At 34.6% G+C, this 13,621-nt stretch overlaps 3 protein-coding genes across 3 annotated transcripts; all 3 read left to right on the top strand.

Annotated features, from left to right (window-relative positions):
* Nucleotides 1-356: 356 nt before the first annotated feature.
* Nucleotides 357-1,503, top strand: LOC128127607 (senescence-specific cysteine protease SAG39-like). Its single transcript, XM_052766253.1, has 2 exons — nucleotides 357-789; nucleotides 911-1,503. The coding sequence occupies exons 1-2, from the start codon at nucleotides 357-359 to the stop codon at nucleotides 1,501-1,503; spliced, it is 1,026 nt and encodes a 341-aa protein (XP_052622213.1).
* A 3,659-nt stretch (nucleotides 1,504-5,162) lies between these two features.
* LOC128127608 (senescence-specific cysteine protease SAG39-like) lies at nucleotides 5,163-6,309 on the top strand. Its single transcript, XM_052766254.1, has 2 exons — nucleotides 5,163-5,595; nucleotides 5,717-6,309. The coding sequence occupies exons 1-2, from the start codon at nucleotides 5,163-5,165 to the stop codon at nucleotides 6,307-6,309; spliced, it is 1,026 nt and encodes a 341-aa protein (XP_052622214.1).
* Nucleotides 6,310-9,944: 3,635 nt separating this feature from the next.
* LOC128127609 (senescence-specific cysteine protease SAG39-like) lies at nucleotides 9,945-11,091 on the top strand. The gene is made up of 2 exons (XM_052766255.1): nucleotides 9,945-10,377; nucleotides 10,499-11,091. Exons 1-2 carry the CDS (start codon nucleotides 9,945-9,947, stop codon nucleotides 11,089-11,091), a joined length of 1,026 nt encoding a protein of 341 aa, XP_052622215.1.
* The last annotated feature ends 2,530 nt before the right edge of the window (nucleotides 11,092-13,621 follow it).

Consider the following 13,621-nt stretch of genomic DNA (forward strand, 5'->3'; position numbering starts at 1 on the left):
CTTCATATAGGTCACAACTACATACCAAAATAATGGCCAAGCTATGTTCAGCTTTTACATAACCTACCTATGCGTGTGTTAAGAAAACAAATTAGCACAAAACAATTTTAGTCAATAGGAGTATACTCCAAAAGGAAAATCCAAGTAAATTAGTGGCATCAATCATAAATCTAAACAACGTAACATGTGTGTTTTCCTCAAATTTTTGATTAATATATATCAACTGAACATCTTATCTTCCACGAAAGGTGATATATTTCCTAAACAATGACGAAACCATGCGTTTCTATATAAAGCCGGGCAAAGAAATTATTCCAAATCATTCACATCCATTTTTTCTTATCTCTACCAGAACTATGACATCAACAAACCAGACAGCCCTGAGTTTTTTGGTATTAATCTTCTTCTCTGCTACTTTGCTTTCACACACTACATCTAGGCTGCTCCCTGAAACTTCCAGCTATGAGAGCCACGAACAATGGATGGCTCGTTATGGACGCGTGTACAAGGATGCTGATGAGAAAGAACAACGTTCAAAGATTTTTCAAGAGAATGTTCGGTACATAGAGTCATCCAACAGTGTCATGAACAAAGCTTACAAACTAGCAGTCAATGAGTTTGCAGACCTTACAAACCAAGAGTTCACGAGCACAAGGAACCGATTCAAGGCACACGAATGTTCCCCATCGACCTCTGCTTTCAGGTATGAAAATGTGACAGCAGTTCCATCATCAATGGACTGGAGAAAGAAAGGAGCAGTAACACCTGTTAAAGACCAAGGCCAATGTGGTAAGCAAAAACTACTACCGGGATTTTCAAACTTGAGACGTAGTCCAAGTAGTAATTAAGTTATGTTTGTTAACAAGACCATATTTAATTAAACTCGATATCGCATCATATATGTTTGTAGGGTGTTGCTGGGCGTTTTCAGCTGTGGCAGCTATGGAAGGAATAACCCAACTGAAAACAGGTAAATTGGTGTCTCTATCCGAACAAGAGCTCGTGGACTGCGACACCAGTGGTCAGGATCAGGGATGTGAGGGCGGTCTTATGGACGACGCCTTTGATTTCATCCTAAACAATAAAGGCCTTACTACAGAGAGCAACTACCCGTACAAAGGAGTCGATGGCACCTGCAACAGCAACGAGGAATCTAACCATGCTGCAGCGATTACGGGTCATGAAGATGTTCCTGCTAATAGTGAAAGTGCACTTTTGAAAGCTGTAGCTAGTCAGCCTATTTCTGTGGCCATTGATGCTAGTGGGTCCGACTTCCAATTCTACTCTAGCGGGGTGTTTACGGGAGAATGTGGTACTGAACTAGACCATGGTGTTACTGCGGTTGGTTATGGAGCGAGTGCAGACGGAACTAAATATTGGCTGGTGAAGAACTCTTGGGGAACAGGTTGGGGTCAAGAGGGGTACATAATGATGCAAAGAGATGTTGATGCGCAAGAAGGCCTTTGTGGCATTGCCATGATGGCTTCCTACCCGACTGCATAATTGTGTAACATCAAGAGTAATTATTGTAAATTAAGTGTATTTACAGTTATGTTATTACAAGGAAACATGTAAATTACAAAATGTATCCCAAAAATTAAATATTTGTAAGAATCGATGCAGCTATATATATATATATATATATATATATATATATATATATATATATATACATATATATACACATATATATATATATATATATATATATATATATATATATATATATATATATATATATATTATTCATAAGAGAAATTGTGACCATGAATGTATTTTCGTATATGCATATTCTTCTCCGAGTATTGCAAATTAATTTCGGACAAACAATCACCCAAGCAAAACATGTTGAAACGAGTGAATTCTTTTTTGATCAAACGAAGGGTCAAATGAACAAGAAATACTTTTGACCAAATAACAAAGTTTACCATAAGTTGGTAGCAGATTCAAGTGCAAACTTCCAAATAATCCAAAATGAAGCACATCACAAATCAGGGAATGAGAATCTGCAGGCCAGATAGATGTCAGACCCGAGTCAAATCCAAGTCATGCCAATCAAAACACCAAATTTCCTTGAGAACCACTTGAAACATTTTTTTTGGGTGCTAAGCTGCATTTGGAAGTACCGATGAAGTTGCTTTGAGAGCTATGCAATTTATTGGCTAGATGGAAGAAGCTATGAAACCACACATGTTATTTTTAAGAAAACTATTAACATTTATGTATTTATAATAAAAAGAAAAGAAATTGCGTGTATTTATGTTATGTGTATTTATAATCCTACGTTTTGGCCCATGTATGGCCGTTTTATATATAGTTTCTTTTGTACAACGTAGTTGTTTATATATTATTATTAATGAAAGAAATCATGTTGTTCTTGAGAACAAATTTTTATTGTATTGACTAGTAGATAAAGATTGTAATAAACCAATTGATCGAAAGCTAAAGAAAAACCACACTACACCAACCGTTAAATTGGAAGTCCAAAACTGAAAAGCCACAACAAACGACACTCTTAATGGAATTTAAATAAACCTTCGATGTAAGGGAGTACACCATGAAATCGTAATTGTCATTGGAATCATTAAGGTTACCGCATCTAAACAGTCTTGATAATCAAACCTTGCATAGTTTCGTAAATAAACTAAAAACTTGTTAATAGTCTGGAAAATTTTGTCTATAACTAAGGACCCCTAAATGCCACATAATACTTCATTTTTATTTATATTTTCTAAGTTTATCACAAAAGAAATAAATGCATCTGAAAATAAGAAAATGAAATACAAAAAAACCGCACAAAAGAAAATGCAACACATTTTTGGAACCCTGGCATTAGATTCAACAAAATAATTCCATGCATATTAGGGTTTTGGATCACCTCTAATGGTAGCATACTCAATTCGTCTCTCCTAATTTTGATCTCTTTCCCCTTACATCCTTCTTGGCATCAACAACCGTTAACCTTTATTTTTAACCTTTTCAAGCAGCCATGATCGACACCTCCTCATCATTTTTCTCAATCTTGGGAGCCTAAACTATGATTCCCGACAAGAAATATTTTACACACATAATATTGGGTTCAATGTTTTTTTTTTATCATACTGACGAAACATGTCCTAAACTCCTACTACACATTATGATCGTGAGAGCATAAAAATCGACTTGATCGTCAAACATTCGATCTACGGTATAATCTAACAGCTATATTTTATAAAATAAAATGATCCTAAACCGAATACGGCTACCATGTAGATTCTCGAGAAATCTGAGACCTTATTTCTTGAGATGTTAAGGGAAATCAACAGTTGTATAATACCTCTACTACCTCTAGTGGGACCCGACTAACAATAAGTATTACACCTAAATCATGTCGGTTACACTTCTCTTAGAAAAAAACTGATTTGATAGTCGTGTATTAGAATTTCCTCATATATACCGTTAAAGATTTGTGTTGCCATGAAAATGACGACATTGCTAGTATCATTCAATTATGTTCCCACGTTCTCTATCAACGTTTTTAATACGACAACATTGGATGGATATATTTAGAAATTAATATGATTTCCATTTCGATCACTCCTAATCACTCATGGTTTTAGGCGAAGGTGAAGTTCAAAGCCCAGGAGTGTAGTACCAAACGGTGACGGCCATAACACTTTAATTATTGGTCACCCTTAGCCACCTTCGTTTGTCAAAAAACCAAGGTTTTTTTTTTTGTATATATAAAGAATAACTATTGTGTTTGTTTGTTTCGTGAGGCGACTCCTAATGAAATGCTTTAGAGACTTTGGTTTTTCACATATCTCACACCCGATGGAAGTTAAAAAAAAAAAAAAAGTATTGGGTAATAAAGCTTATAAATGGTGGAGGACAGATATTTCCACCAATAGAACTTTAGTTCTTCACCCACAAACAAACAAGGGGGTTGAATAATCCACATTTTGAGAAAATTTTCCGATGAAAAAGTTTTTAAATTAACAAACAATAATAATATAAATTAATAACATACAATCAAAAGTTACATTTAACATTGAAAATAATTGATGAAATAATTATCATGATAGAAATCATAAAAATGGCAAAATGAATAGTTTTTAAATATACTTTTTCAATTTTGATTTTCAATGATTTCCCTTTAGCACATTTTGTACCTTTTCAAACATATCTTCACGATTTCCCTTTGTTAACATGGTAAACTGGCTTTTTTCTTCTCCATTTTAATTTGGTGGGCATGTGGACAAGTTTGCTACAGTAATATTGTGGAAAATGAGCTTGGACAGGGATAGTTCGCACAAGGTCAATGTTGGTGCACACTATTCGCTTTGATTGTCATTTTTGAGGAGGTTTTGTCAAATAAGTATCGGAGTATCATGTCGTGACAACCGACTTCAGGGAAAATTCAGACATCACATCGGGCATCACTCATTTTTTGTGAAATGTGGCCGTGAAGAAGCATTCATGCATTATGGCCAAATTAAAATTCTGAAATATTATTTTTCTTGATCGTTTTGGGAATCCTGCAAGTCTTGTTGAAGGGATCATTATATATTATATATAACAAGCTCCTTGCAATTGCAATGTATGTTGTGATGAGATTGATATTGCGTACAACCAATCAAATTCTTTTACTGGATAGTATTCTTCAAATGCATTGAATGTGTGGGTAAAGTTAACATAAATCAAGACGGAGACAAATAGAATAAAGGCATGCATATCTGGGTTTTGAACATCTAAAACCTAGACAATTTAAAAAAAAAATTAGAAATAAAAAAATATCTGGTACGTATCAGACCCTTAGAGAATTTTCTTCATATAGGTCACAACTACATACCAAAATAATGGCCAAGCTATGTTCAGCTTTTACATAACCTACCTATGCGTGTGTTAAGAAAACAAATTAGCACAAAACAATTTTAGTCAATAGGAGTATACTCCAAAAGGAAAATCCAAGTAAATTAGTGGCATCAATCATAAATCTAAACAACGTAACATGTGTGTTTTCCTCAAATTTTTGATTAATATATATCAACTGAACATCTTATCTTCCACGAAAGGTGATATATTTCCTAAACAATGACGAAACCATGCGTTTCTATATAAAGCCGGGCAAAGAAATTATTCCAAATCATTCACATCCATTTTTTCTTATCTCTACCAGAACTATGACATCAACAAACCAGACAGCCCTGAGTTTTTTGGTATTAATCTTCTTCTCTGCTACTTTGCTTTCACACACTACATCTAGGCTGCTCCCTGAAACTTCCAGCTATGAGAGCCACGAACAATGGATGGCTCGTTATGGACGCGTGTACAAGGATGCTGATGAGAAAGAACAACGTTCAAAGATTTTTCAAGAGAATGTTCGGTACATAGAGTCATCCAACAGTGTCATGAACAAAGCTTACAAACTAGCAGTCAATGAGTTTGCAGACCTTACAAACCAAGAGTTCACGAGCACAAGGAACCGATTCAAGGCACACGAATGTTCCCCATCGACCTCTGCTTTCAGGTATGAAAATGTGACAGCAGTTCCATCATCAATGGACTGGAGAAAGAAAGGAGCAGTAACACCTGTTAAAGACCAAGGCCAATGTGGTAAGCAAAAACTACTACCGGGATTTTCAAACTTGAGACGTAGTCCAAGTAGTAATTAAGTTATGTTTGTTAACAAGACCATATTTAATTAAACTCGATATCGCATCATATATGTTTGTAGGGTGTTGCTGGGCGTTTTCAGCTGTGGCAGCTATGGAAGGAATAACCCAACTGAAAACAGGTAAATTGGTGTCTCTATCCGAACAAGAGCTCGTGGACTGCGACACCAGTGGTCAGGATCAGGGATGTGAGGGCGGTCTTATGGATGACGCCTTTGATTTCATCCTAAACAATAAAGGCCTTACTACAGAGAGCAACTACCCGTACAAAGGAGTCGATGGCACCTGCAACAGCAACGAGGAATCTAACCATGCTGCAGCGATTACGGGTCATGAAGATGTTCCTGCTAATAGTGAAAGTGCACTTTTGAAAGCTGTAGCTAGTCAGCCTATTTCTGTGGCCATTGATGCTAGTGGGTCCGACTTCCAATTCTACTCTAGCGGGGTGTTTACGGGAGAATGTGGTACTGAACTAGACCATGGTGTTACTGCGGTTGGTTATGGAGCGAGTGCAGACGGAACTAAATATTGGCTGGTGAAGAACTCTTGGGGAACAGGTTGGGGTCAAGAGGGGTACATAATGATGCAAAGAGATGTTGATGCGCAAGAAGGCCTTTGTGGCATTGCCATGATGGCTTCCTACCCGACTGCATAATTGTGTAACATCAAGAGTAATTATTGTAAATTAAGTGTATTTACAGTTATGTTATTACAAGGAAACATGTAAATTACAAAATGTATCCCAAAAATTAAATATTTGTAAGAATCGATGCAGCTATATATATATATATATATATATATATATATATATATATATATATATATATATATATATATATATATATATATATATATATATATATATATATATATATATTATTCATAAGAGAAATTGTGACCATGAATGTATTTTCGTATATGCATATTCTTCTCCGAGTATTGCAAATTAATTTCGGACAAACAATCACCCAAGCAAAACATGTTGAAACGAGTGAATTCTTTTTTGATCAAACGAAGGGTCAAATGAACAAGAAATACTTTTGACCAAATAACAAAGTTTACCATAAGTTGGTAGCAGATTCAAGTGCAAACTTCCAAATAATCCAAAATGAAGCACATCACAAATCAGGGAATGAGAATCTGCAGGCCAGATAGATGTCAGACCCGAGTCAAATCCAAGTCATGCCAATCAAAACACCAACTTTCCTTGAGAACCACTTGAAACATTTTTTTTGGGTGCTAAGCTGCATTTGGAAGTACCGATGAAGTTGCTTTGAGAGCTATGCAATTTATTGGCTAGATGGAAGAAGCTATGAAACCACACATGTTATTTTTAAGAAAACTATTAACATTTATGTATTTATAATAAAAAGAAAAGAAATTGCGTGTATTTATGTTATGTGTATTTATAATCCTACGTTTTGGCCCATGTATGGCCGTTTTATATATAGTTTCTTTTGTACAACGTAGTTGTTAATATATTATTATTAATGAAAGAAATCATGTTGTTCTTGAGAACAAATTTTTATTGTATTGACTAGTAGATAAAGATTGTAATAAACCAATTGATCGAAAGCTAAAGAAAAACCACACTACACCAACCGTTAAATTGGAAGTCCAAAACTGAAAAGCCACAACAAACGACACTCTTAATGGAATTTAAATAAACCTTCGATGTAAGGTAGTACACCATGAAATCGTAATTGTCATTGGAATCATTAAGGTTACCGCATCTAAACAGTCTTGATAATCAAACCTTGCATAGTTTCGTAAATAAACTAAAAACTTGTTAATAGTCTGGAAAATTTTGTCTATAACTAAGGACCCCTAAATGCCACATAATACTTCATTTTTATTTATATTTTCTAAGTTTATCACAAAAGAAATAAATGCATCTGAAAATAAGAAAATGAAATACAAAAAAACTGCACAAAAGAAAATGCAACACATTTTTGGAACCCTGGCATTAGATTCAACAAAATAATTCCATGCATATTAGGGTTTTGGATCACCTCTAATGGTAGCATACTCAATTCGTCTCTCCTAATTTTGATCTCTTTCCCCTTACATCCTTCTTGGCATCAACAACCGTTAACCTTTATTTTTAACCTTTTCAAGCAGCCATGATCGACACCTCCTCATCATTTTTCTCAATCTTGGGAGCCTAAACTATGATTCCCGACAAGAAATATTTTACACACATAATATTGGGTTCAATGTTTTTTTTATCATACTGACGAAACATGTCCTAAACTCCTACTACACATTATGATCGTGAGAGCATAAAAATCGACTTGATCGTCAAACATTCGATCTACGGTATAATCTAACAGCTATATTTTATAAAATAAAATGATCCTAAACCGAATACGGCTACCATGTAGATTCTCGAGAAATCTGAGACCTTATTTCTTGAGATGTTAAGGGAAATCAAAAGTTGTATAATACCTCTACTACCTCTACTGGGACCCGACTAACAATGAGTATTACACCTAAATCATGTCGGTTACACTTCTCTTAGAAAAAACTGATTTGATAGTCGTGTATTAGAATTTCCTCATATATACCGTTAAAGATTTGTGTTGCCATGAAAATGACGACATTGCTAGTATCATTCAATTATGTTCCCACGTTCTCTATCAACGTTTTTAATACGACAACATTGGATGGATATATTTAGAAATTAATATGATTTCCATTTCGATCACTCCTAATCACTCATGGTTTTAGGCGAAGGTGAAGTTCAAAGCCCAGGAGTGTAGTACCAAACGGTGACGGCCATAACACTTTAATTATTGGTCACCCTTAGTCACCTTCGTTTGTCAAAAAACCAAGGTTTTTTTTTGTATATATAAAGAATAACTATTGTGTTTGTTTGTTTCGTGAGGCGACTCCTAATGAAATGCTTTAGAGACTTTGGTTTTTCACATATCTCACACCCGATGGAAGTTAAAAAAAAAAAAAAGTATTGGCTAATAAACCTTATAAATGGTGGAGGACAGATATTTCCACCAATAGAACTTTAGTTCTTCACCCACAAACAAACAAGGGGGTTGAATAATCCACATTTTGAGAAAATTTTCCGATGAAAAAGTTTTTAAATTAACAAACAATAATAATATAAATTAATAACATACAATCAAAAGTTACATTTAACATTGAAAATAATTGATGAAATAATTATCATGATTGAAATCATAAAAATGGCAAAATGAATAGTTTTTAAATATACTTTTTCAATTTTGATTTTCAATGATTTCCCTTTAGCGCATTTTGTACATTTTCAAACATATCTTCACGATTTCCCTTTGTTAACATGGTAAACTGGCTTTTTTCTTCTCCATTTTAATTTGGTGGGCATGTGGACAAGTTTGCTACAGTAATATTGTGGAAAATGAGCTTGGACAGGGATAGTTCGCACAAGGTCAATGTTGGTGCACACTATTCGCTTTGATTGTCATTTTTGAGGAGGTTTTGTCAAATAAGTATCGGAGTATCATGTCGTGACAACCGACTTCAGGGAAAATTCAGACATCACATCGGGCATCACTCATTTTTTGTGAAATGTGGCCGTGAAGAAGCATTCATGCATTATGGCCAAATTAAAATTCTGAAATATTATTTTTCTTGATCGTTTTGGGAATCCTGCAAGTCTTGTTGAAGGGATCATTATATATTATATATAACAAGCTCCTTGCAATTGCAATGTATGTTGTGATGAGATTGATATTGCGTACAACCAATCAAATTCTTTTACTGGATAGTATTCTTCAAATGCATTGAATGTGTGGGTAAAGTTAACATAAATCAAGACGGAGACAAATAGAATAAAGGCATGCATATCTGGGTTTTGAACATCTAAAACCTAGACAATTTAAAAAAAAAAATTAGAAATAAAAAAATATCTGGTACGTATCAGACCCTTAGAGAATTTTCTTCATATAGGTCACAACTACATACCAAAATAATGGCCAAGCTATGTTCAGCTTTTACATAACCTACCTATGCGTGTGTTAAGAAAACAAATTAGCACAAAACATTTTAGTCAATAGGAGTATACTCCAAAAGGAAAATCCAAGTAAATTAGTGGCATCAATCATAAATCTAAACAACGTAACATGTGTGTTTTCCTCAAATTTTTGATTAATATATATCAACTGAACATCTTATCTTCCACGAAAGGTGATATATTTCCTAAACAATGACGAAACCATGCGTTTCTATATAAAGCCGGGCAAAGAAATTATTCCAAATCATTCACATCCATTTTTTCTTATCTCTACCAGAACTATGACATCAACAAACCAGACAGCCCTGAGTTTTTTGGTATTAATCTTCTTCTCTGCTACTTTGCTTTCACACACTACATCTAGGCTGCTCCCTGAAACTTCCAGCTATGAGAGCCACGAACAATGGATGGCTCGTTATGGACGCGTGTACAAGGATGCTGATGAGAAAGAACAACGTTCAAAGATTTTTCAAGAGAATGTTCGGTACATAGAGTCATCCAACAGTGTCATGAACAAAGCTTACAAACTAGCAGTCAATGAGTTTGCAGACCTTACAAACCAAGAGTTCACGAGCACAAGGAACCGATTCAAGGCACACGAATGTTCCCCATCGACCTCTGCTTTCAGGTATGAAAATGTGACAGCAGTTCCATCATCAATGGACTGGAGAAAGAAAGGAGCAGTAACACCTGTTAAAGACCAAGGCCAATGTGGTAAGCAAAAACTACTACCGGGATTTTCAAACTTGAGACGTAGTCCAAGTAGTAATTAAGTTATGTTTGTTAACAAGACCATATTTAATTAAACTCGATATCGCATCATATATGTTTGTAGGGTGTTGCTGGGCGTTTTCAGCTGTGGCAGCTATGGAAGGAATAACCCAACTGAAAACAGGTAAATTGGTGTCTCTATCCGAACAAGAGCTCGTGGACTGCGACACCAGTGGTCAGGATCAGGGATGTGAGGGCGGTCTTATGGACGACGCCTTTGATTTCATCCTAAACAATAAAGGCCTTACTACAGAGAGCAACTACCCGTACAAAGGAGTCGATGGCACCTGCAACAGCAACGAGGAATCTAACCATGCTGCAGCGATTACGGGTCATGAAGATGTTCCTGCTAATAGTGAAAGTGCACTTTTGAAAGCTGTAGCTAGTCAGCCTATTTCTGTGGCCATTGATGCTAGTGGGTCCGACTTCCAATTCTACTCTAGCGGGGTGTTTACGGGAGAATGTGGTACTGAACTAGACCATGGTGTTACTGCGGTTGGTTATGGAGCGAGTGCAGACGGAACTAAATATTGGCTGGTGAAGAACTCTTGGGGAACAGGTTGGGGTCAAGAGGGGTACATAATGATGCAAAGAGATGTTGATGCGCAAGAAGGCCTTTGTGGCATTGCCATGATGGCTTCCTACCCGACTGCATAATTGTGTAACATCAAGAGTAATTATTGTAAATTAAGTGTATTTACAGTTATGTTATTACAAGGAAACATGTAAATTACAAAATGTATCCCAAAAATTAAATATTTGTAAGAATCGATGCAGCTATATATATATATATATATATATATATATATATATATATATATATATGTATATATATATATATATATATATATACACATATATATATATATATATATATATATATATATATATATATGTATATATATATATATATATATATATATATATATATATATATATATATATATATATATATATATATATATATTATTCATAAGAGAAATTGTGACCATGAATGTATTTTCGTATATGCATATTCTTCTCCGAGTATTGCAAATTAATTTCGGACAAACAATCACCCAAGCAAAACATGTTGAAACGAGTGAATTCTTTTTTGATCAAACGAAGGGTCAAATGAACAAGAAATACTTTTGACCAAATAACAAAGTTTACCATAAGTTGGTAGCAGATTCAAGTGCAAACTTCCAAATAATCCAAAATGAAGCACATCACAAATCAGGGAATGAGAATCTGCAGGCCAGATAGATGTCAGACCCGAGTCAAATCCAAGTCATGCCAATCAAAACACCAACTTTCCTTGAGAACCACTTGAAACATTTTTTTTGGGTGCTAAGCTGCATTTGGAAGTACCGATGAAGTTGCTTTGAGAGCTATGCAATTTATTGGCTAGATGGAAGAAGCTATGAAACCACACATGTTATTTTTAAGAAAACTATTAACATTTATGTATTTATAATAAAAAGAAAAGAAATTGCGTGTATTTATGTTATGTGTATTTATAATCCTACGTTTTGGCCCATGTATGGCCGTTTTATATATAGTTTCTTTTGTACAACGTAGTTGTTAATATATTATTATTAATGAAAGAAATCATGTTGTTCTTGAGAACAAATTTTTATTGTATTGACTAGTAGATAAAGATTGTAATAAACCAATTGATCGAAAGCTAAAGAAAAACCACACTACACCAACCGTTAAATTGGAAGTCCAAAACTGAAAAGCCACAACAAACGACACTCTTAATGGAATTTAAATAAACCTTCGATGTAAGGGAGTACACCATGAAATCGTAATTGTCATTGGAATCATTAAGGTTACCGCATCTAAACAGTCTTGATAATCAAACCTTGCATAGTTTCGTAAATAAACTAAAAACTTGTTAATAGTCTGGAAAATTTTGTCTATAACTAAGGACCCCTAAATGCCACATAATACTTCATTTTTATTTATATTTTCTAAGTTTATCACAAAAGAAATAAATGCATCTGAAACTAAGAAAATGAAATACAAAAAAACTGCACAAAAGAAAATGCAACACATTTTTGGAACCCTGGCATTAGATTCAACAAAATAATTCCATGCATATTAGGGTTTTGGATCACCTCTAATGGTAGCATACTCAATTCGTCTCTCCTAATTTTGATCTCTTTCCCCTTACATCCTTCTTGGCATCAACAACCGTTAACCTTTATTTTTAACCTTTTCAAGCAGCCATGATCGACACCTCCTCATCATTTTTCTCAATCTTGGGAGCCTAAACTATGATTCCCGACAAGAAATATTTTACACACATAATATTGGGTTCAATGTTTTTTTTATCATACTGACGAAACATGTCCTAAACTCCTACTACACATTATGATCGTGAGAGCATAAAAATCGACTTGATCGTCAAACATTCGATCTACGGTATAATCTAACAGCTATATTTTATAAAATAAAATGATCCTAAACCGAATACGTCTACCATGTAGATTCTCGAGAAATCTGAGACCTTATTTCTTGAGATGTTAAGGGAAATCAAAAGTTGTATAATACCTCTACTACCTCTACTGGGACCCGACTAACAATGAGTATTACACCTAAATCATGTCGGTTACACTTCTCTTAGAAAAAACTGATTTGATAGTCGTGTATTAGAATTTCCTCATATATACCGTTAAAGATTTGTGTTGCCATGAAAATGACGACATTGCTAGTATCATTCAATTATGTTCCCACGTTCTCTATCAACGTTTTTAATACGACAACATTGGATGGATATATTTAGAAATTAATATGATTTCCATTTCGATCACTCCTAATCACTCATGGTTTTAGGCGAAGGTGAAGTTCAAAGCCCAGGAGTGTAGTACCAAACGGTGACGGCCATAACACTTTAATTATTGGTCACCCTTAGCCACCTTCGTTTGTCAAAAAACCAAGGTTTTTTTTTGTATATATAAAGAATAACTATTGTGTTTGTTTGTTTCGTGAGGCGACTCCTAATGAAATGCTTTAGAGACTTTGGTTTTTCACATATCTCACACCCGATGGAAGTTAAAAAAAAAAAAAAAGTATTGGCTAATAAAGCTTATAAATGGTGGAGGACAGATATTTCCACCAATAGAACTTTAGTTCTTCACCCACAAACAAACAAGGGGGTTGAATAATCCACATTTTGAGAAAATTTTCCGATGAAAAAGTT

The sequence above is a fragment of the Lactuca sativa genome, chromosome 8 (genome assembly GCF_002870075.4).
Source record: "Lactuca sativa cultivar Salinas chromosome 8, Lsat_Salinas_v11, whole genome shotgun sequence".
NCBI lineage: Eukaryota > Viridiplantae > Streptophyta > Magnoliopsida > Asterales > Asteraceae > Lactuca > Lactuca sativa.